Source organism: Polypterus senegalus, chromosome 5, assembly GCF_016835505.1.
Source record: "Polypterus senegalus isolate Bchr_013 chromosome 5, ASM1683550v1, whole genome shotgun sequence".
Taxonomy (NCBI): Eukaryota; Metazoa; Chordata; class Cladistia; order Polypteriformes; family Polypteridae; genus Polypterus; species Polypterus senegalus.
In genome coordinates this window covers 81092712-81115018 of record NC_053158.1, presented here as the reverse complement: position 1 = coordinate 81115018, position 22307 = coordinate 81092712, and the positions used below count along the sequence as shown (strand labels likewise).

Sequence of the window (22307 nt, the reverse complement as noted above, 5' to 3'; positions counted from 1 at the left end):
TTTCTGAAGTGAATCATTGCCACAGCGGCTGGGGTTTAATGGTTGCCGTGGAGGAGGATAGACTGTGGAGTAAAGTACAGAGTTGATCCCCTTTCAACATGGTTGAATGTATTTTGCTTAAAATGATGTAGACATGGTGTTTTGCAATATCTATGTAATCTCAAGACAGACACATCAGTACTCAATAACATTTTTGGCTTGAAAAATGGACGTATTTGGTAAATTTTAAAGCTTTTCTTTATAATGGGACTCTTCAACTCGATTATAAAAGGAGAGAGTGGGCTATTTTTTAATTAATAAAATATGCTTCACTTTAGAATGCAGTTTCAGGTGACTAATGTATGCCATGATTGTGAAGAAAATAGCTTCGAATTGAAAAATAGTTGAGGAATGTTTGTATAACATACTTTAGAGACTTTATATGGAGCACTGTGTGCAGTTATGGTTTCCATTTTAGAATAAAGATAAAGCAAAATAAGTGAAAGTTTAGAGAATAATTAATAGACTACTTCCAGGACTGTGGGGTATAAGCAGTGAGGAATGACAAGACGAAAGAGATGATTGTTGACTTCTGAAAGGCTCATGCTGTTCACAACCAATTGCACATTTAGGGCTTGGCAGTTGAGCTAGTCAGGTGCACCAAATTCCTGGTGTGCACCTGGCACCTGACCTTGTTTGTTCAATAAAGACCACCTCCATCACCAAGATGCCACATTGGCTGAAGAATGGAAGCCTACCTCCCTACATTCTTACCATATTGTACGGCGGCATCATTAAGAGCGTTCTGACCAACTGCATCACTGTCTGATTTGGAAACTACAGTGTCTGACTGTAAAGTCTTACAGTGGATAATGCACACAGCAGAAAAGATCATTGGGACCTATGTGCCCTCCATTAAAGACATCTTTTATAAAGTGTTGCATCTGCAAGCCCACAGAATTGTGATGGACCGCTCCCACCCCTCTCATGGTCTCTTTGTCTCACTTCCATCTCACAGGAGGTACTGTAGCATCCAAACCATTTGTGCCAGGTTGTGCAGTAGCTTCTACCCTTTAACTGTCCAGACTTTAAACTCTCGACTGCCCTCAGATCTGCTCCTAGTAGTTTATTTATATGCAGTACATTGTTGCACCTGTTACTACAGTTGTCTTTTATTATTAGTTGATGTATTATTTATTTACTACCATCTATTTCAAATTATTACTGTCTGTTAAGTTACCTATTTATTGTTTATCTATTTATAGTATACTTATTTACTTGTCTTGCATTTGTCTTGTGTTTATGTGAATATGTTGCACGATGGTCCTGGGGATTGTTATTTCATGTCACTATATGGTACAGTACTGTATGGATGGTATGACAATAAAACCACTTGACTTGACTGTAAGATTGAAGCAAAGTTATACAAATGATTGTTAACTCTTGGCAAATCATTTATACATTTTTCTTTTTTATGTCTTAGTCTCAACCTTTTTATATAGTTCCCAAAAAAACATATTTGTTGAACACAGGTTTTTGCAACAATATTAGGATTACAAAAATGTTTATTATATATATAGTACAGGCCAAAAGTTTGGACACACCTCCTCATTCAATGTGTTTTCTTTATTTTCATGACCATTTACATTGGTAGATTCTCACTGAAAGCATCAAAACTATGAATGAATACATGTGGAGTTATGTACTTAACAAAAAAAGGTGAAATAACTGAAAACGTATTCTAGTTTCTTCAAAATAGACACCCTTTGCTCTGATTACTGCTTTGCACACTCTTGGCATTCTCTCGATGAGCTTCAACAGGTAGTCACCTGAAATGGTTTTCACTTCACAGGTGGGTGTGCCTTATCAGGGTTATTTAGTGGAATTTCTTGCTTTATCAATGGGGTTGGGCCCAGCAGTTGTGTTGTACAGAAGTCAGGTTAGTCGGACAATCATTTATTTTTCAACAGGACAATGACCTCAAACCCACCTCCAGGCTGTGTAAGGGCTATTTGACCAAGAAGGAGAGTGATGGAGTGCTGTAAATGGTCATGAAAATAAAGAAAACACATTGAATGAGGAGGTGTGTCCAAACATTTGGCCTGTACTTTATATATATGTATATATATGTATATATATGTGTATATGTATATATATATATATATAATATTCAGTGGTTATTTAGTAAATCGTTCTCCCTTATTGTGTCATAAACTAGCATATATCTGTATTCTTACAATTTCTTCTTTGTACTAATGTCCTTAGCATATCCAACTAGTAAAGGAACATTTTGCTAAACAAGGACAGAACATACTTAAACCAGCAAATTAACTGTTTTCATTTAATTATGTTTTGCTCTTAATTGAAAAGTATGTATGTAGTATGCACATTTTGATAAACGGTAAAAATGTTGATTTAAAGTGTGAACACTTTATTAAACTTTGATTCCAGGTAAAAAGAAGTTTATTATTGTTTAGGTAAACCTGGTATGAAAGTGTCATCAAACAATTTCAGTACTGAAAGGCTGCTCATAAGAAAAGCAGAACAGTGTTGATCTTTTCAGTCAGCCAGATATTCAATGTACAATTTAGATGGCATCATAGTTTTTAACTTTTTTAAAATGAGAAATGAAAAGCAACTAGTAGGTTAGCACAGTGCTGTATAACATAAAAGGGGCATGTACTCTTAATTTTAAGCTTAAACATTTTGATGATTATTAATTACATTTTTTAAGAACAAAACAAACTTCTCAATTTTTTCAAAACCAATGCCTTTTGGCTAAATTCAATCAGAATTTGCCATATGTTTGATAAAAGCCAGACATAATTAGTTGTAATAAAAAGTAAGTAGGCCCATTTTGTATAATGAAATGTATTTTGTAAAAAGTCCTACTTTTTATATCATATATGGTAATGGAACATTCCATTACAAATAGGTTTGGTTGAAGGATAATAGTGATATTCATAGCTGTTGTTATCTGTCTGCCTATTACAGGCATGCAAGTTTCTTTAAATTTATTTAAGTTACAGGTAACAACAACATTTATTTATATAGCACATTCTCATACAAAAAATGTAGCTAAAAGTGCTTTACAAAATGAAGAATAGAAAAATAAAAGACACAGTAAGAAAATAAAATAAGTCAACATTAATTAACATAGAATAAGTAAGGTCCGATGGCCAGGGTGGACAGAAAAAAAAAAAACTCCAGACGGCTGGAGAAAAAAAAAAATCTGCAGGGATTCCAGACCATGAGACCGCCCAGTCCGCTCTGGGCAATCTACCTAACATAAATGAAACAGTCCTCTTTGTATTTAGGGTTCTCACGGAAGGATTTGATGATGATGGTCACGTAGACTTCTGGCTTTCAGTCCATCAATGTTGGAGCATCATGATGCTTTGAGTAGGTGGTGGTGGTGCAGGCCGCCACCACAAAGAAACCGGAAAAAGAAACAGAAGAGAGAGTTGGGGTCAGTATGGATTTTAGAGCCACTATGAATAGTTATTGTGAAGAATTGAACATACAGAGTATCAGTATTAAGTTAAAGTGAAGTTATGAGAAGGCCATGTTAAAGTAATGTGTTTTCAGCAGTGTTTTAAAGTGCTCTACTGTATTAGCCTTCCTATTGGCAGGCTATTCCAGATTTTAGGTGCATAACAGCAGAAGGCCGCCTCACCACTTCTTTTAAGTTTAGCTTTTGGAATTGTAAGGAGACACTCATTTGAGGATCTAAGGTTACGATTTGGAATATAGGGTGTCAGACATTCCGATATATAAGATGGAGTGAGATTATTTAAGGCTTTATAAATCATAAGCAGAATTTTAAAGTCAATTCTGAAAGACACAGGTAACCAGTGTAGTGACATCAAAACTGGAGAAATGTGTTCGGATTTTTTTTTCCTAGTTAAGATTCTAGCAGCTGCATTCTGCATTCGTTGCAAACGATTTATGTCTTTTTTAGGTAGTCCTGAGAGGAGTGCGTTACAGTAATCTAGTCAACTGAAAACAAAAGCGTGAATTAATTTCTCAGCATCTTTCAATGATATAAGAGGTCTAACTTTTGCTATGTTTCTTAAGTGAAAAATGCTGTCCTAGTGGTCTGATGAATATGCATTTAAAATTCAGATTACAGTCAACGGTTACCCCTAAGTTTTTACCTCCGTCTTGACTTTTAATCCTAATGCATCAAGTTTATTTCTGATAACCTCATTGAATCCATTATTGCCAATCACTAAAATTTCAGTTTTCTTTATTTAGTTTGAGAAAATTACTATTCATCCATTCAGAAATACCAGTAAGACATTGTGTTAGTGAATCGAGAGAGTCTGTGTCATCAGGTGCTATTGATAAGTACAGCTGTGTGTCATCAGCATAGCTGTGGTAGCTCACGTTGTAACCTGAGATAATCTGACCTAATGGAAGCATATAGATTGAAAAAAGCAGAGGACCCAGGATAGAGCCTTGTGGAATATCATGTGTCTTTGAGTTGTAATTACCACAACTAACAAAGAATTTTCTCCCTGCCAGGTAGGATTCAAACCAATTTAAGACACTGCCAGAGAGGCCCACCCATTGACTAAGGCATTTCTAAGAATATTGTGATCAATGGTGTCAAATGCAGCACTCAGATCTAAGAGGATGAGAACAGATAAATGGCCTCTGTCTGCATTTACCCGCAAGTCATTTACTACTTTAACGAGTGCAGTTTCTGTGCTGTGATTTGTTCTGAAACCTGACTGAAATTTATCAAGAATAGCATGTTTATTGAGGTGGTCATTTAACTGCAAAATGACTGCCTTCTCTAGAATTTTACTTAAGAAGGGCAGGTTAGAGATGGGTCTAAAATTTTCAAAAGCAGAGGGGTCAAGATTATTTTTCTTGAGCAGGGGTTTAACTACAGCAGTCTTAAGACAGTCTGGGAAGACCCCCGTATTTAATGACGAATTTACTATGTCAAGAATATTATCAATTAGCACGCCTGATACTTCTTTGAAAAACCTTGTTGGTATTGGGTCAAGGACGAGGTGGAGGGTTTCAGTTGAGAGATTATTCTATGTAAATCAGGTAAATCTATCCTGGTGAAAGAATTTAATTTGTTTATAACGGAGTACTGGGGCTTAGGAGGTTCCGCAGTGTTGGGGAGATGTACTATGTTATTTCTAATATCATTAATTTTTTGATTGAAAAATACAGCAATGTTCTCACAGGTTTCACTGGAAGTATTCTGGGGGCATTCCTTTGTGTTACCTGGGTTTAACAGACGATCAATTGTTGAAAATAAGACTCTGGGATTACTAGCATTGTTATTTATAATCTTAGAGAAATAGCAGCCTCTCAAGACGGACTGTGTTATTGTATTCTGTTATTTTAACCTTCAATATCTCATAATGGATAGTTAGTTTAGTTTTCCTCCATTTACGCTCAGCTCTACGACATGTTCTTTTAAATCAGACACTCTTTGGGTCTTCCATGGAATAACAATGCTAGAAGATTTTTTAACTGTCTTTTCAGGTGCAACTATGTCAACAGCAGCTCTTACTTTAGAATTAAAGTTTTCCACCTTACTATTTACATTATCCTCGCTATTATAGTTGGCACTATAAACGGACTGATTGCTTAGAATGTTTGTAAGTTTTAAAGCTGCTGATGAGTCAAAGAAGCGTTTTTTAACAATATGCTTCTCTTGAATGCTTTCTATCATTATTTCTATATTAAATAGTAGAAGAAAGTGGTCTGATAGACCAATATCAATGATCTGATTCACATCCACTTTTAGTCCTTTGGTAATTACTAAGTCTAACGTATGACCTGCTTTATGTGAAGGTTGATTAATGAGCTGTCTCAAATCAAAAGAGTCCAAGAGATTCATAAAGGTAAGCATTATGAGTGCATGAGGTCCATTACTCTACATACTGTTTAAGAACACACTACACTATACAAGAATAAAGAATACCTCAAAGAAAATAGCAGGTAGAAGAAAAATTAGTGAAATTATATAAATTGTGAATTTATGGAAATTATTTGTTGTAAGTATTGTGCTCATACTATTCTGTTTACTGGGGCATTTGAGGAAAATCTAATTGCAATTTAAATCTTTTGAAGATGGAACATTATCTTTGTATTTTCATACATCTATCTATCTAACCATTTTTGATATAAATCTTCCTTTATTTTCAAAACCCCAAACATACAGTGGCATACTACTCAATCAAAAAATTAACAGTAACATACAGCAATTTATTTTAAAATAAATTCACAGTAGCAAATAAAGTAAAAGAGTCGATTATTGTATTAGTATGCTTATTCTAAAATAACATGAATGAATTCTTGCTTAGTTTTAAAAAGGTTTTGTACATATTATCTGAAAAAGAATTTGATTTTCTATGTTTTGAGATAATATGGAACACTGCTCACCCAGTGAGTTATAGATGACAAGTTGGAATTCTTCCATTTGAGCAATATAAGTCTACTTACTTGTAATGTAAATATAGCCTACTACAGTCAATGTATCCCTATACACATTAGTGTCATCAATATTAAACTAAATGCTGCTAATATGAATTAGAAGTGATTGTAACACAAAAGCTGTCTAAAAAATATGTAAAGATTTTTGTCCAAAATTATGTTAATTTACAGCATTCCTAAAACATTTGGCCTAGTGAAGTATGGCAGCAGCTGCAGGTAAGGTGTTGCCTTGGGTAGATTTTGAACAGTTTTAAATAAGATAAACTGAAGACCTTTTGTTGAAATATCCAATGCTTGGCACGTATAGAACTAGTGTGTTCTATGGTTCCATTCCTTTTCTGAGATGCCGAGTGAAAGGTCCTTTTCCCACTGTTCCCTAGGAAATTTGAAGGATAAATTCTTTGAAATATTTTTATATATTTTTGAAATGCTCTCTTGAGGCTTCATCAAAACTAACCAGCTTGGTCTCTGGGACTGATACGAGTGCAAAATGTGGAAAGTTCAGTAAATTTATTTTAATGTTTCTAATTAACATATTTGAAAAAAAAACATATAACTGGTAAAAAATTTAATTGGGAGCGTAATTGTTTATAACATACAAATACTTTGTTTTAAAGATCTGTAGTGTAGTCCATAAGTTAAACATTAAGTTTGTTTGAGGAGGTCAAAAAAGTTAATTATCTTGTATAGGAGCACCGTATAAGAGCTTTCTACCTTCAAATGAATCCTGTACAGACAAGAGCTTTTCTACCTTGAAATTAATCCTGTACTGGTTCCATATTTTAAGTAATTGGTGGATGACTGGATTTATGGTAAATTGACGATAGTATTAATGGAGTACAGAGCAGGTCATACAACAAAGATATTCTGTAGAACAGCATTTGTTTCTATGTCAAGTCATGCCAATGTGATTTCAAGAATTTCAGTTGATTTTCAGGATTTTTTGTGGGTATATTTGCTGCCCAGTAGTTAAACTGAAAGTTAGTTAGCACCATGCTTCCTTCTATTTTACAACTTTGTAGAATCACCTTTTGAATGTGCAGCCATTTCAAATTACAAATAAATTCCAGGTAAATTATTTAATAATTGAATCTAATTTCATAAAGAATGATTTGTTTATGAATATAGGGATACTCTGGAATAGATATAGCAGCTTAGGGAGGATGTTCATTTTGACTGTCTTAATTCTTATTGCTAAGGTGAGCTGGAAAGTGGACCATCTATTAAAAGTGTTTGGTTTTTATCCATAGCACTTCTAAAATTATACTGGAAGAGTACTTTATATTGCAAATATTTAAACTATTAACGATGAGTAGCTATTCAGTCTGATATGATGTGCTATAGAATTCACAGAATTTTATTGAGATTAATTAATAATATCGGATTAGATTTGTAACCGTTTTTGCCTTGTTTCACTGGCTGACAGTATCAGTCTGTTATGTTGCATAAACTGTGCCATACTCTGCTTTTTACCAGTGGTCAGTTTCCAGATGCAGGAGGGATATTGCCAGGATGCTTTTTATATCCAATTCTTGATAATTTGATGAAACTGCACTTGGATAAACTTAAGTTGCTATTTCTGCTGCACATAACTGAGAAATCTAGCAAAAAATTCTTCGAATTTTACCAGGTACCTACTAACTTTACCTATACTGTAATTGAATCATACCAATGCAGATTTGTCAGAAAGTCTTAATTTCATGAAGAAAAATTAAAGTGAATTTGGATCAAGCCTCTCCTTTGATACATTACATAGTGATAATGAGGAAATTATGATTAGCAGCAATTCAGTTACTTTTAAATAGAATATGTTCAAGATTTGCAATACAGTTAAGGAAAATAAAAATAAGGAATTTTGTTAATTAAAAGAAAGAGAAATTGCAGTTGTGTGCTGTCACATGTAACTATGTTAACTGCAACTTTCATTTCATAGATTACATTTCTGCTGTTGTTTTATTATTGTTTTTGGACTGACAGGTTCATTCTTATTTTATATATGTAAATATAAAATTCACATTTCTGTTCAATTTGTTTTTGCAAATAATTCTTACACATTTAATAATCAAATCTCTGTAGTAATTTCCTAAGGCTCGCTATTTGTTACATGACTTTAAATCATGTTAAACTTAACTGCAGTTTCTGAATTGTCTCTTTGAGGATGCCGGATGGCACAACTTAGAATTCAAGGAGATGACAGGTTGCATAGCTTGCTCACAACATCTCTACAGTTTCCATTTTCCAAAATATTGCACCTATAGGCAAAAGTTCAGAGCCAGTTAACATGCTGCCTGATGGTGCTATTGACCGTACAAATGTTTTGCAGGTATGGGAAGTTAATCCTTAGTGTGTAACTGTATTTTTCCTTTTCCATTCTGTTGTAGTGTTACAAACATGACAGATTTTACAGATGAAGCTCTTTTCTGTTTTCGCTATTTGCATAGTCCAAAATACTATTTTCTATTTTCCTTGTGGTGCATTTTACTTGAGGCAGAGCTCTTATTATTTGTCAGCTCTTACACATACAGGAGGAGCCTAACATATGACTTAAGACAAAATTAAGCCTATTTCATTTTGTTATTGTGAGTTGCATACCACTATGATGAAGATGAGATATCACACAAGATGAGTGGGGGTTCCAAGTACACCTCAGAACTTGCCATCGCCAGCTAAGATTATGTAAGTGGGGACTATTGCTGAAAATTAGTGTAAAAGTAATGCAATATGGCTCCAGCTTTAGGCTGAGAGAGCTGTAATTTTTTTTTTTGGTATTTGAAAACTGGCGGGTGTACTGTGTACTTCTTCATCATAGTTGCAGTAAATTAAGATACATCAAATTGTTTCAGCAGATTTTAAAAACTGATCCAGATGAAATAATAATACATTTCAGGGCTTGCTAGCCCAAACATTCACAACAGAAAAATTTAGAGTGAAAGTGTGTACACATTGGAAAATACACAAGCATGAGGAGAAAATGTTAATTAATGAGAGAATACCACAACTTGGAACAGAACCATGATCAGAATGTGGAGTAGCAAGGCCACAGTAATGCTTACAGTAAATTATTGATACATTTATTTTAATATGTATTGATATTTATTTTAAATGGTGAATAACATATTTTCAATGCTTAAAAAGTCATTTTTTGTGTTTAGTTTCACAGGACAGATGCAGTATCTCCCCTGAAGTAGATATATTGACCTACAGTGAAAGGGAGTGGAGAGGAAACACAGCTAAAAGTGCACTGATTAGAAAGGTCAGCAATTCATAGTTCTTACCAAAGCACTGGTCATATTTGTGCTATAATAGTATTTGTTGATATTTACTAGTAAATTTACTTAAAATATCCTTTCAGAAAACAATTTTCCAAGCTAAAATACATTTTACAGCAATAATTCATTTAGTAAAATTACTTTTGAGAGTTTAACTTTAAACTTGTTTCTATTTTTATAGCATGTCATTTCCCTCACAGCATTGATTTAGGGAGATTAGGGGTGATGTGATTTTAATTTTCTTTTTTATTATAGTTATTATATTTATTATATATTCTTTTTTATTATTTAACAGAAGTGCTTCTGTAGTAGATAACTAGAGCAGTTTAGTGAACAATATATCTTAAAATCACGTGATGGAAAGTTTGTTTATTATACACCTGTTTTAATGACACAAATTATCATCTGTGTATTGGTCTTTAAGGATATGTATACTAGACTTGTTGTATTAAAGAGTTAATGATTTGATTTGCTTTAAAGGTTGTCTATTATTGGTAAGAATATCAACTAGTATACAAATTTTGGGAAAATGCTAATTCAGAGTGCCGTCTTCTGCTTCAACAGCACCTTGCACACAGTCAACATGAAAGGCTCCAAGTGGTTTATGATGTACCCATCACCTTGCATCATTTAACTACAAGCAGAAATGCAACTCGTCAGACAATACACTTCTATGCAGCAATAGTCCAGTGTTTGTGGCTTTAAGAACACTAACTTGAGCAGTTTTGTGAATAGTTGTTAGCAAGGGCATGCTCCAGTGTAGTCTATTCCAGATGTCCATGTTATGCATTTCCCTTCTGAGTGTTCATTTGGAAATGGCCTGTTGAGCTTTCATTGACTGTTTGCAGGAATTCTTGGGCATTAGCAAAGTGATGCCTGGGAGGAAAATAATTTTTTTTTTAAATTGTTTGAGAAAAATATAATTATGGAGCACACCAGAAACATTCGAGCGTCAACTGGATGATAAAAAATATAATTAAAAAAAATACAATGTGACAGATTAATTTTTGTTTTGTGGTGTAGTAATAAGTTTTTACATGCAGAATTTTTGATGATGGAAAAAAGCCAATTAAATTAATATTAATATTAGATTGATTTAATTCTATTATGACTACAACATTGTCACAATAAGAATAATGCAAGATGAAAATATAGTTAACAAAAACAAATTGTCAGAGATGGCTGGGGTGGCGACACAGCCGGGATGCCCAGGAGGACCGGAGGAGGGCTTGCGGCTTCCCCAGACCATGTGGGGGTGACCACCCTGGTACCTTTTGGGGGCCACTGGTACAGAGCTTTGACATCCGGAAGTGCTGGGGGGAAGAAGACTGGGGACACCCGGAGTGTTTCCGGATATGCAGCCGGCACTTCCGCCACACTGGTTCTTGTTGGTGGGAGATTGCCAGGAAGCACCTGGAGCACATCCAGGTGGCTATAAAAGGGGCTGCCTCCCTTCAGACAATGGCTGGAGTCGGGAGAAGAAGACAAGGTCTTGGAGGAGAGGCAAGGAGGCGGCCTGAAGGAAGAGACAAGGCACTGTGTTTTGTGGCCAGGACTTTTGGGGTTTGTGCACTTGTAAATAATGTATGTATAATAAACGTGTGTTGGGTGACGTCAATGTGTCCGCCTGTCTGTGTCCGGGCCGGCTACCACAAAATATTTAAACAACAAATAATACCACAGATTTTATGTGATAAAACTCCGAGCGTCAACAGGATGATAACATACATGCAAGACCTCAAGATTGTTAGTCTGCTTTATATATAAGAATGTGGCTAATTGTTGGAGACGTGTTTATTGCAAGGTGCTTTGTGGAATAAAAACTGTTTATTGTATTTATCCTCTTTAATAAAACCCCTGTGTGTGTCTTCTGGTGAAGTGAGCATGCGTGGGCTGCGCCATGCATCGCGCCGTGCCCCGCCCATGCGCAACGGCACCGTGGACGCACACACACTGGAAGCTGGGCACACAGTGAATGGCCTAGCTGCTGCCGCGCATGATAAGTAAGTAAAGCACACACACTGGAAGCTGTGCACACAGTGAATGGCCTTGCCACAGCCGCGCATGATAAGAAATAAAGGACAACATTGTTGGGGAGAGTGCTGATTGGGTAGTCGCGGCCGCGCACATAAAATCCGTTGCTGGGGAGACGCCACACATACAATAATCAACTGCACGCCAGCACAGATTAAAATACTTGCTGGGGAACTAAACAGTACTTGCTGAGTAGACGCCACGGGCACAATTATCAGCTACACGCCACATATTAAATCAGTAGCTGGAAACACTCTGCTGATTGCCCAATGTTGTGACAGAAAATTAAAGTCATATTACGGACAACAAAGCCAGTATTACTGTCAGAGAAAATTACAGGCATTTTATGGAAATACAAACCAGTATTACTGCGAGAGAAAATTAAAGACACACAATACAGTGATGCATATTACAGCCACATACAAGCCAGTATTACTGTAGGAGAAAATATTACGGACGTATGCTAACAACATGCCACCCAAAAAAAAAGGACACGTCAAGTATTTCAAAAGACATGGACAATCAAATACTATATAAGCAACATCTCCTGGAAGAACGGTCAGCTGAACAAGTAAACATCAACAAAAGAAAGGCTGAAAGACAAAGAAAAATACGAGCAAATAGATCGATTGAAGAAAAAGAAATTGACTATTAGAAAAACGCTAAAAGAGAAAGACTCAGAAGAGCAAACCTTAGAAAAAGTTGCCATTTACTTGCCAGAACCAGTATTCAGCCACGGTCAGTTATATATTGCATTATCAAAAGTTAGAAGTTTTCCAGATGTTGTTGTCAATGTTGTAGATGGTCCTGATCAAGGCAAACTGTTGCCAAACTCAAACAGAATATTTACAAGAAATGTTGTCTGTAATTAAATTTTATAGAAACATTTCATGAGGTAAAAAAATAGAAATTTTTTCCTAAATATTTTCTTCAGATATTGTCTTACAGATTGTTACAAAGTTTTACACTAAGGCAATATCTATATATATAATTTTCTAAGGCAAGACAACCATGGAAAGCACGCCGGAAGGGGTGTGGATTCACTGAGCCACCGACAAGTAAGACACCTATGGCGCACGCAGGAAGGAGCCACGCCCACCAACTCCAAGACCATTGGATGCGAGCGACAACAACTCGCAGAGCCACGCCCACCAACCCGGATGCGACGACACAGAAGAAACAGCGTCATTTATATTCGTCTGTCGTAGAGGCCAAATGCACCTGCACGTTGACTGTTCATAGAGGCATGTTTCTCACGGAGGTAAATCTCCATATGCAGCGTGTAAAACAGTTTGCGAGAAGTATCCCATGGGATCTTTAAAACGATCCTTTAAAACTGAGGTTAAAACACAATGAAGTAAGCAGTCTTTAAAAACCGAGTTTTCGGTTACGATGCACGATCGCGTGCACCATAGCGAACTGTTTTACACGCTACATACAGCAATTCACATCCGCGACAATCATGCGTCTTCTTAGATGCTCCTGCAGAAATACGGAAGACGTTTCCCTGCCCACCAACACTCCTTTTTTTACCAGTCCGCGTCTACCCTCGCTCTCTAGGCATTTACATTGCCTGCCCATGTGCCCGGACGCAAAAACTCACGGACCACCCAGTTAGCCCCTTTCGTCTGTGCTAGGAGTCCACATGCACATCTATGCCACGTTGACTTTTCATTATTTTTTTCGGTTTCAACACCTGACCGCGTCCACCATGAAAAACCATGCAAAAGGAACAACGAAGCCCCGCCCAGAAACTCTATCCCTCCTTTACCACGTGCTCAGGAACGCAACTCAGACCACTGCCCGCCAAATCAAACAGCTCATCAAACACATACTCACTCCCTTTGGTCTGTGCTGCGGTCCAAACCCAGCTGTGAGCCACGTTGACTATTCTTTTGCCCTCCATGGCTACCGCTTCAAATGTATTTCATAGAACCAACACTTCTTTCAATGTTCTAGAATTTCCTGCTTCAGGTAACTGTTTGTTTCTGTCAGTCAGGTTTTTTTGGAGAAATGTCATTGACGAAACTGTTGCTCTCAAACTTCGTAACATGGCTGTTAGCTTTGTTTTGCCAACATTGGGATAACTTCGGTGACGTGGTGTCTGTTGTTCTTAGTGACAGAGGCATTGTTATACAGTCTGCTCAACAATATGCTGATTACATGAATACGTCCGGAGTCTATGGTGGCGAGGCAGAAATTGTGGCAATGTCCCAAATCCTTCCAGCTACTATCAGCATTTACTTCCAAGAATGTCATCATGCCTCTCCTCGAGTTTACAATCCGGCCCATTGTCTCTTCATATCCCTGCTCTTTAGTGGTCCTTTGGATCATGGGCATTACGGGGTTCTCATGCCTCTCAAATACCCACGTGATAACCTTCTGGTGACATCTTTTGACTCTGTCGGTATGTGCACACAGGGTGCACACCCACTTGCTCGCCACACTAATGTGACGTCACCTGCCCACTCTCCTCTTCCTGAAAAAATTTAAAGACACTCTCTCCTAAACACACGCATTCCACACAGGACTTTCAATGCACCTTTTGTTCCAAAAGCTTCAGAGTGCACAGATATCTGAACGCACATTTGAAAAAACACAACACTAACCGAATGATGCAATGTGAACATTGCCAACAATGCTTCGAGACAACTCGCGCTCTCAAAAAACACTTACGAACTCATTCCACTCTCACCTTCAATTGCACATTTTGTACCGAGGACTTCACGGGTGAGATGGATCTCCACAACCATATGCAGATCCATTCAACACAAAGATTTGTATGCAAAATTTGCGACAAACACTTTCACGCACGCAGATACCTTACTAACCATCTCAAAACACATTCCCTGATGAATTCTTTTCAGTGTCAACACTGCTCCAAAACCTTCACACGCCAGAAATATCTTAAAGCACATTTAAACGCCCACTCCACTGAGCAAACGCATTCCAAACAGATCTTTGAATGCACGATTTGTTCAAAAACGTTCCGAGTGCAGAGATTTCGCAACATGCAATTAAAAACACACTCCACTGAACGAATTATGCAATGTGAACATTGCCAGCAATGCTTCGACAAAACTCATTCCAATTCCCTTCAGTGTCAACACAGCACTAAATCGTTCATGCACAAACATCGCATTTACTTTTCTGCAGCTTTTCAAGAAGATACTGCCATTCATGTCCAAGAACATAACATTGGCCTTCCTACCGCACTATGTGCTTCTTGCAATGCTCTTCATTGGCCAGCAGAGGTCAACAAATCCGGACATTACACTAAGTGTTGTCATGCCGGCGAGGTGTCTTTGCCACCGCTATCCAAACCCCCTCTTTTATTAGAAGACCTCTTAACTGGCAAGAACCCGCTGTCCCAGAATTACTGTGATCATATCAGGGAACACAACTCTGCTTTAGCTTTCGCCTCAATGAGTGCACACATCGCTCAACCATCTGGACAAGGACCGTATGCTTTCAGAATCCACGGTCAAATTTATCACCAGGTCTCTCCTTTATATAACAATCGTGACACGTCACCACAATACGGTCAGCTATATATCTTCGATTCTGCTGAGGCTACCAGTCACCATTTGCAAAATCAATGTAATTGCGCTTGCAATGATATTTTGTTGCTTCAACTAGACAACATGATACGACAGGTTAATACCTTCGCAAAATCTTACATGCAAATGCATGACATTATCACTCAAGGTAACCCTGTTACTGCTGTACGAATGGTGTTCATTTAAAATCCAGGTCTGGATATGAGAAGGTATAACACCCCGTCCTGTCAAACTGATGTTGCAGCTATCTTTGTAGGTGAAGACGGAGAACTTCTTGCACAACGCGACATTTGCATATATCCAAGGGGAGATGCTTGCAAGCGTATCTCTGTTCTCAATATGAACTGTGACCCCATAGTTTATCCACTGCTATTCCCTTACGGAGATCCAGGTTGACATGTTGACCCATGTTGAGGAAAAGCGAAGCGCGAAAAGAACGTGAGTCACACAGCTCCAATTTTATGCTTTCAGGCTTGCCATGAGATCTTCATTTAGTGTCTTGTATTCCAGTGGCAAACTGTTCCAGCAATACATCGTTGACGCATATTTTAGAACAGAAGGCGCGCGTGTACATTACATTCGCTCACATCAACAAGATTTGCGTGTAGAGCATTACAGGGGACTTATGGATGCTGTCACTGCGAAAGCACATCACCATGACCTCCGCCCTGGACAATTGATCATTCTTCCGATTGTGGTCCGCCAGTTTCAGTCACGGACGATTGTGTGTTGGTTCGTTCTGTGCATTGTTAAAATGTTGCTTTTCTTGCTGATTTATCAATACGTGCTTTTGGGCTTTTAAGTATGCTGAAGCACCGACAAAGCGGCATTTTTTAGAGGAGCGTCCGTATCTTCTAAGCAAACAGCCTCTGTGCAAACAGCCCCTCTGCTCACACCCCCTCCGTCAGGCACAGAGAATGTCAGAGAGGGTGAGGGAGAGAGAAAAGCAAACAATCAAGCACCGCATGGGAAGCATATCTTATATCATTGAGGAGTTTTAGTTAATATGTAATACATGCTCTGATTGGGTAGCTTCTAAGCCATCCACCAATAGCATCCCTTGTATGAAATGAACTGGGAAAACAAACTGAGGAAGCATGTACCATAAATTAAAAGACCCATTGTCCGCAGAAATCCACGAACCAGCGAAAAATCCGTGATATATATTTAGATATGCTTACATTTAAAATCTGCGATAGAGTGAAGCCGCGAAAGTCGAAGCGCGATATAGCGAGGGATTACTGTATTTGTATATTGCCGATGACGTGTGTTTATTGGAGCACAAAGCAAGGAATACGAGAAGTACTGCAGGATTTTACTTCTATTGCGGACCAAGCCTGTGTATTCTATTTGTGTCCAGGTTCTTATCGCCTGTATATCTGCTGCCCAGTAATAAAACTAGAAGTTAGGTAGAGCCATGCCGTCTTCTGCCTTTTGTCTTTGTAGGGTCGCTCTTTTGATGCGTGGATGTTTTGAATTCCAAATAAATGAGGTTATTGTTGAATCTAATTGCTTAAAGAATGATTTATTAATGTATATTGGATGTTTTGAAATAAAAAGGAGCTTAGGAAGAATATTCATCTTAACAGTGTTAATTCTTCCAGCTAGTGTGAGATGAAGGGTTGACCATCTATGCAAGTCTTGTTTAATTTTTTCCATGCAGACGCAAATTTTGTTGATAAAGAGCTTTATGTTTACTTGTGATGTTTACCCCTAGGTATTTAAACTGTTCTGCAATGATAAAAGGTAGGGTATCTAATCTAATATTATATGCTTGAGAATTCACTGGAAAGAGTACACTTTTATTCAGATTAATTCTGAGACCAGAGATCTTTTGAAATTCTGTGAGTGCTGCTAAGACTGCAGGCACAGAATTTTCTGGGTCCGATATATACAGTACCATATCATCTGCATATAATGAAATTTTCTGTTCCAGTCCTTCTCTGCTAATGCCCTTTATCTGATCAGTATTTCGACAGTGTATTGCCAGTGGTTCAATGGCAATGCAAACAGCAGCGGTGACAAGGGCATCCTTGTCTAGTGCCACGCTCTAGTTTAAAGTAGTCTGAGCAAATGTTGTTGATGCAAACTGAAGCTTCTGGGTTAGTATACAGTAATTTAATCCATGCACAAATGTTCGGGCCAAACTTCTCCAATGTAGTAAAAAGGTATTTCCATTCAATCATGTTGAATGCTTTTTCTGCATCCAATGATAATAATATTTCTGGGGTGTTTGATTTAGTTGGTGAGTATATTACATTAAACAGGCGTCGAAGATTTGAAGATAAGTGTCGGCCCCTAATAAATCCAGTTTGGTCTTGTGATATTACGAGGGAGCACTTTCTCCATCCTTCTAGCTATGATTTTAGAGAGTATTTTAACGTCGTTATTCAGAAGTGAAATTGGTCTGTATGATGCACATTGTAATAAGTCCTTGTTTTGTTTTGGAAAACAGTGATTAGTGCTTGGCGAAAGGTTTGTGGAAGAGATTGGTTATCTCTGGCTTCTGTAAATGTTGCTAATAGGAGAGGAGCTAGCTGAGCGGAGAATTTCTTGTAAAATTCTGCAGGGTAGCCATCAGGGCCTGCTGCTTTCCACCTTGGAGTGACTTTATAGCATCTAGTAATTCTGATAATGCCAGAGGTTTATCAAGTTCCTCCACACTAAAAGTCTATTTGTGGTATCTGTAATGTATCCAGAAATGCATTAGATTGTGTATTGTCTTCTTTAAACTCAGTAGTATATAGGGATTTATAGTAGTCTCTGAAAGTGTGCATTATATTTTTGTGTTCGATGATTTTATCTCCGTTCGTGTTAGTGATTACGAGATTGCGCTATGCACTTCTTGCTTGTGAATTTGTTGAGCTAAAGCTTATTAGCTTTCTCCATGTTCATAGTAATGATGTCTGGATTTGTAAATTAGTTGTTCAGTTTCTTTAGTTGTCAAGAGGTTTAATTCTGAATGTAGAGCCTGCCTCTCCTATGTAGAGTCTCGCTTGGTAGTCTGGCATGTTCTTCATCTATTTTAGTAATTTCGCTTTTATCTCTGCTACTTTCTTGGCTTGGATTTATTTCTGTGGGAAAGATATGAGATAATCTGTCCTCTTAGGAAGGCCTTGAGTGTTTCCCAGAGTATTCCTGCAGAGATCTTGGGGGATGTATTTGTCTCTAGAAAGAATTTGATTTGTTTGGATATAAATTCAGTACAATTCTCGTCAGCTAATAGAAGGGGTTGAGGCCATCTGCGGGTGAGTGTATGGGGCTTAGTAATTTTAGCTCCAAGATCATAGGTGCATGGTCAGAAATAACAATAGCATCGTATTTGCAAGATTTAATCTTAGGCAAGAAGTTATTGTCTATAAAGAAGTAATCAATCCTTGAGTAGCAATGATGTACTGGTGAGTAGAAAGAATATGTTCTTGAATTTGGGTTTAAAAACCTCCAGGGATCTGATAAGTTGTGATCAGTTATAAACTTTGTAATTATCTTTGCGGTGTTAGATGCTGTCCCCTGTGGAGGAAGTCCTATCTAAAAGTGGATTTAGAACACAATTAAAGTCCCCAGCCATTATAACTTTATGAGTGTTCAGATTGGGAATGGATGCAAATAAATTTTGTATAAATTCCTTATCATCAACATTAGGTGCATAAACATTTATCAAAATCATTTTACAGTTAGATAAGTCTCCCATGACCATTACATATCTCCCTTCAGGATCCAATACTACATCTGATGCTACAAATGGTACTGTTCTATGTATGAGAATTCCCACACCTCTAGTTTTCTTCGTAAAACTAGAGTGGAACATTTGGCCAGTCCAGTCTTTTGCAGCGGAACTGATCCTTGCTTAGTAAGTGGGTTTCCTGTAAAAATACTATTTTAGCATTTAGACCTGTTAGGTGAGAAAGTACTTTCTTTCTCTTTAATTCGTGATTCAGGCCTTTAACATTCCAGCTTACGAAGTTAACTGTCCCATCATGGAGACACTGATTCTGAGTTTTTGATGTTATTTTATAGTCTTAACTGGAAGTGAGACAGCTTAGGTCTTAATTTCCTATTTCCCCTAGAGTTGTTGCCATGCAGCTTATTATTACGTTGGTAGTTATAATTATAAAGATTAAGAGGATAGATTAGGTATAGATCAAGCCTGCTCTCTTTCTCTCCCCTTAACCCACCACCCTTCCTTTTTGCCTCCCCAAGTGAGGCTAAAACCCACTTCACACAGTCCCAGTCCTCTGACATACCCAGAGACAGAGCACGTCCAAAGCAAAACAAGCCCCCATGCAGCGGCGCTTTAGGGTTAAAAGATAGAGATATCTATTACCAATATAGTCTAAAAAAAAAAAAGAATTTTGCACTTAAAATGTATATATACAGTGAACCCTCGTTTATCACGGTTAATCCGTTCCAGACTCTACCGTGATTAATGATTTTTCACGAAGTAGGATTCTTTATTTATAAATCGAATATTGTTGCAGTTAGAGTATAGAAAACCTGTTTACGACCTTCTAAATACGTTTTTTAACATTATTAGAGCCCTCTAGACATGAAATAACACACTTTAGTCACCATTACACTCGTATTACCCAATATATTAGACACAATAAGAGAAAATAAGACATATTAGACGTTACAAATATATTATTACTAGGCTCACCCGCCTTTTAAGGCGACCAACTTTTATCCTCAATTTGTGTGCGCTCCATGTGTACATCAGGCATGTAAGTGTAGGGAATGAGAACATTAAAGTGCCCATTCATAACATCTCCTGAAAACCTAAGTTTTTTTATCCCCTCGAGTGCCTGTCCAAAGTCGTACAATGTCAGCCCGAATCTGTACCGCTAAAGATTGAGTTTCATGCATTAAATAAGCTATAGATGAGAATAAACAAGCACCATATCCCCTGATATTTACTACGCGGTGAGGCATTAGTACTCCCATCAGCATTAATTATTTCCAGAGACATAATTTTGTCTATTTTTCCAGCGCATCGCGCACAAAAGCAAGGGAACGATCGGAGCACCAGAACTCTGCTCACATCGCGTTGCTTCGTACCGCAAGCCGCAAGTAGTAAGTCTGTGATAAGCGGAATACCACTACGCTTTGCACTCACGGGACAGAAGGACAATCCCGACCGCTTTATATAGTAGATTATTGTACTGTACATTTAATTACACACACACACAGTTCTTGCAGACAACCACTAACCTATGAAGGCACAACTTCAGTAGGAGAGTCTTCAGGTGGCGCAGTATCTTCAGCAGGTGCATCGTTGTCTTCTTCCACTGAAGGAGTACTAAGAGTAGGCAGTGGGGTATCTGGGTGCGCGGCTGAAGAACATCTTGATAGGCAGTTGCTGGCGCTGTCTTTTCATATGCGTGAGGAGGCTTTTGTAAGGTATTGCCATCTTTGATCATATCCAAGAGTTTCACCTTCTCCTGGTTAGTAAGCATCTTCCTCCGGCACTTAGTTTTATTGTCAGTAGGCTTTGAAAAAGCAGCACGTTTAGGAGCCATCGTGGGGCTTAGATAAAAGTTCTCAGAAAGCGCATGCGTAGTGACGTAAGCGTGTGTTAAAAAAAATCACGATAGAGTGAAGCCGCGAAAGTCGAAGCGTTGTATAGCGAGTGATCACTGTTGTCTTCAGCAATTTTAGTGCATTAAGATGATACACCCAGATAATAAACCTGGGGGATGGCGTTAAAAATGTGTCCAGAATAAGCATAACAAGTCTTAATGCAGTAATAGCAATAACAATAAACCAAGGGTATGATATTGAACAGTTTCATTTAGGGTAGAGATGAAATAATTAGCTAAAAAAAGGAAAAAAGAAAAAAGTAATTAAGCACAATAAAACATAAACAGATAGCGCCCTAGTAATACTAAGTAATAATGAGAATATATGCTGATAAAAACCCATATTTTAAACAAATAGATCAGACAGTAGATTATTAATCCTTGCTTTATCATTAACCGCCATGACTCACTATTATGTATCAGAATAGTCCTGGGATCAGCTTTCTTAATTCCTTTTCTGCTTCTTTCTTGCTAGCGAAGACATAGAATTGACCCTGCCATTCCACTTTCAGTTTTGCCGTATACAAAAGGGTGTATTTGACACTGGCTTGCCGTAACCGCTGTTTAATGTTGTAGAAGGCTGCGCGTTTAGGTAGCTGTTGCTGTAGGGAAATCAGGGAAGATACGAATGTGGTTATTTTCTTATATATCTTCCTTGTTTCTGAGGAGTGCCATCACCTCTAGCTTAAATGATAATCTTTCAAAACGAATTATAAAAGATCTGGGTCTGGGTCTAACGGTGTTTGATCGGCGTAGGCTGTAAGCCGCTGCTATCTCAGATTCTGCTTTAAAGTCGTCCCCGATTATTTTAGAAAAAAGTTCAGCTGCGAATTTCACAGGGTTTGAACTTTCTCGATTCTCAGGCAGACCTTCAATTCTGACATTATACCTTCTGCTTCCATCTTCCAAAGCAGCCAGTCTGTCTCTGAGTTTTTTGCATTTGGAGCTGACATTTACTGCTTTTTCCTCAGCACTGGCAGCTAAATTTTCGGCTATTTCAATCCGAAGTCGTGAATGTCTCCTTGAGATCCTCCAATTGATCAGTAAATGTCCTCAGTTTAACCGAGTTTTCCTGAATGCGCTCTTCAATTTCACCCAGCACCTGTCGCAGCTCAAGTTGTATCTCTTGTTGCAGCCTTTCATTTGCCTGTTGCAATTCCAGCCACTGCGTTTCGTTTGCCTGTTGGAATTCCTGTCGCAGCCATTCATTTGCCTGTTTCAACTCCTGTCTCACCTCCTGTCTCATTTTTTCATTTGCCTTTACCCTTGCTTTCTCATTAGCCTTCTCGCTTTTTTTTATATCTTGCATGAGCTCGGCGAGCATCACCTGCAGTTTAGACATTTCAATTGTCCTTTCTTGTACAGTAGATGAAGCAGCAGACTCTACTGTAGCCGGTGTCCCCGCTGCTCCCGACTTGCGTGGA

The 22307-nt window shown here is 37.8% G+C and overlaps 1 protein-coding gene across 3 annotated transcripts in view; it reads left to right on the top strand.

The window, feature by feature from the left end:
- otulinb (OTU deubiquitinase with linear linkage specificity b) overlaps positions 1-22307 on the top strand; it is a 140948-nt gene that overhangs the window by 70131 nt on the left and 48510 nt on the right. For all 3 annotated transcript variants that reach the window (XM_039754880.1, XM_039754883.1, XM_039754881.1), the window contains one exon: positions 9597-9697. In XM_039754880.1, coding sequence (XP_039610814.1) covers positions 9597-9697 — 101 coding nt within the window. The remainder of the gene's footprint in view (positions 1-9596; positions 9698-22307) is intronic.